Below are 2,892 nucleotides of genomic sequence, written 5' to 3'. Positions count from 1 at the left end.
AGACCAGGCTGGTCTCGAACTCACAGAGATCTGCCTGCCTCTGCCTCCTGAGTGCTAGGATTAAAGGCGTGCGCCACCATCGCCCAGCTCTGACCCAGCTTTCTAATTCAGTACACAGATACATATTGCGTACAGCATAAATACGGTTTTGCCTAAGAGATCTTCAATATGCAACAAATCATTTGTGAACATCCTTCTTTGTGTGAGCCATTTTCTGGGTCTATAGCAAGATGTCAGTGGACACTCCAGACAGCTTCTTTTAGAGAAATACAGGGGAGAGATTGCAAACAAATGGCAGGCACCATGTTCGTGAAATCAGCTGATGAACACGTGTGATTTAAACTTAATACTACACCCTGGCAACACAGTGGATATGGGAGAAAGATATTCTCTCATGAGCATTAAGAGATGTCACAAAAGAAATCAAACAAACAAACAAAAAAGTAAAGAGATGTCGGGCAGTGGTGGTGCACGCCTTTAATCCCAGCACTTGGGAAACAGAAGCAGGCAGATCTCTGGGAGTTCGAGGCTAGCCTGGTCTACAAGAGCTAGTTCCAGGACAGGCACCAAAAACTGCAAAGAAACCCTGTTTTGAAAATCAAGAGAGAGAGAGAGAGAGAGAGAGAGAGAGAGAGAGAGAGAGAGAGAGAGAATCACTCACTATACAGTATCACCACCACTTTCATCCAAATTATCTCTCTTCCTGCTGGCTTCACCAAGTGGGGAAGGGAGCATTAGGTGTTCTACAGAGCTCTGACAGTTAGCTCTTCATTTATGTTGCTGAGTATGTATGCTTCTATTATATAAAATGAAGTATCAAAGAAAACTGGTAAAGCAGTATCCTCAAGTTAGCAAACCCAAAAGGGCAATGAGATGGCTCAGCAGGTTAAGGCACTTGCCAGCAAGCCTGATGACCTGAGTTCAAGCCCCAGGATCCACATGGTAGATGGATAGGACCGATTCCCTAAGTTGTCCTCTGACCTCCAGTCATGTGCTGGGGCATGTGCATTTTCTCCAACACACATGCACACACACACACACACACACACACACACACACACACACACACGAACACAATGAAGAAGGATAGGGAAGGAGAGAGAGATAGTTTAACCAAAATAATTATACCCCCAAGTAAAACACATAATCCTTATTTAGGTGACTTCTACTATTCTGAGGCATTGGGGGAAATAGGGTACTTGGGCTGTCACTCATTAGCATCTCTGAAAGCAGCACTATCTTTTACCCTCTTCAGTTTTCCATCACCTACAGAGAAGTTCAAACAATTGCCCCGTAGCTCTCGTCACCAATATCACCAGGTATCACAAGCCAAATTCAATGCTGAAATATACAGTTTGAAATATGAATGCTCTCCCAGTCATTAGCCTCATATTAACCAAAGGAAGTCCATCAAATTCGGTCCCTACCAACTCAGCTGTCTACTGTAAGTCAGATCTATTGCTTGCTCTGCAAGATTCCTGTCAAAAAGCTCCCTTCAGTACACGTCAGAATGGAAAGATGCCCAGGTTTCTGTGACCAACACTGACCTGCAGGGATGAGGGACACATACACAATACTTTGGTTTCATTCAAATAGAGAGCTCTTGTTCCTACCTTATTTTAGCACTGTCCCAAAGGAATTCACAGAAATTAAGAGAACTGTATACTTACTGGTAGCCTCTGGTTTTCCTTTTCTCATTTGATCGAAGGACTGATTTTCTATAGGACTCTGGAGTGAATGGGTTGATATTAACCAGAGACAAAGAGGTCTTCTCATCCATGAAGGGAGAAAGTGAGAGTCTCGGACGTTTAGCGCTTTGTGCAGAGAGGTTTCCTTTCGAAGTCATCTCACGTGGATTCTGAGGATGACAAAAGGCAAATCAGGATCGGGATTTAAAAAGTAAAAGAAAATTAGTGGTAGATGCTGGATTAGATATTGATGGGTACAGAGATAAATTGTAGCTCCTGATGAATCTGGTTTGTTAATCAGTTCATCTGTGTCTTTTTAAGAGACATATTTCATAGACTTCCTAAGTAAAAAGGAGAGTTCTTAAATTCACTTAAAAACACCACATAAAATTATAAGAACCCCATGAAATGAAATAAAGAGATTAAAAATAATCTACATGTATATATTCCTAAACATATAAATACAATCTGCTCAGTCCTATAATGTTACTAGTATGTATATGATTTCAGGGTTGCTCACTTGGTATTCCCTAGAGAACACCACTTTTTCTACTCTCAAAATCTTTTAATTGCCTGTAGGTCTTTGTCTAGGGTAAGGAAAAAGAAGCCAGAGGCCATGAATTTGAGAAAGACAGAGCATGCAAGGGGAGAAGTGGTATGGGGATATGGGGAGGAAAGGGAAAGGGGGAAATAATGCAACTATAATAATTTTCAAATGAAAGAAAAATGACTATAAAAATAAACAAAGGAAGAAAAGGGTCTTTATCTATTAAAAGAGTTTATCAGGAAGAACGGCAGCATTAACACTGTACATTGCCCAAGCTTAGAAGGAGAAACAGAAGAGTTATAAAGATTTTAAACTAAACACACCCTAACCAGGAGCATTTTACAGAGGTATAATTTAATATAAATGACCATATGTGTGTGTGCACTCATGAGTGGCAGGCACTGTTGTAGATGTTTAAAAACATAAGGAGGTCTCTCTTCCCTTAGAGTATATATTCTAGAGAAGTTTAGTGGTGATAGTTCAAGGTATTAGTTCTAAGAATGAGTAAATATACTAGGAAATAGAAAATAACCACTACAAATATTCAAGCAGATGATAAAGCCCTCTAGACAATGTTTTACACTTATGCTGAGTGGATTGTTATTAAACAATAGCAGCTCTAAAAGTTTTATATATATATATATATATATATATATA

General features: G+C 39.8%; 1 protein-coding gene across 1 annotated transcript in view; it reads right to left on the bottom strand.

Moving 5' to 3' along the window:
- Positions 1–2,892, bottom strand: part of Wee2 (WEE1 homolog 2) — a 32,539-nt gene that overhangs the window by 15,637 nt on the left and 14,010 nt on the right. Inside the window, exon 4 of the mRNA XM_005365891.1 lies at positions 1,671–1,858. Coding sequence (XP_005365948.1) covers positions 1,671–1,858 — 188 coding nt within the window. The remainder of the gene's footprint in view (positions 1–1,670; positions 1,859–2,892) is intronic.

This window comes from Microtus ochrogaster, unplaced genomic scaffold (genome assembly GCF_000317375.1).
Source record: "Microtus ochrogaster isolate Prairie Vole_2 unplaced genomic scaffold, MicOch1.0 UNK4, whole genome shotgun sequence".
Classification (NCBI taxonomy): Eukaryota; Metazoa; Chordata; class Mammalia; order Rodentia; family Cricetidae; genus Microtus; species Microtus ochrogaster.
The sequence above is the reverse complement of the archived record's forward strand: the minus strand, read 5'-3'. Positions and strand labels throughout refer to the sequence as shown.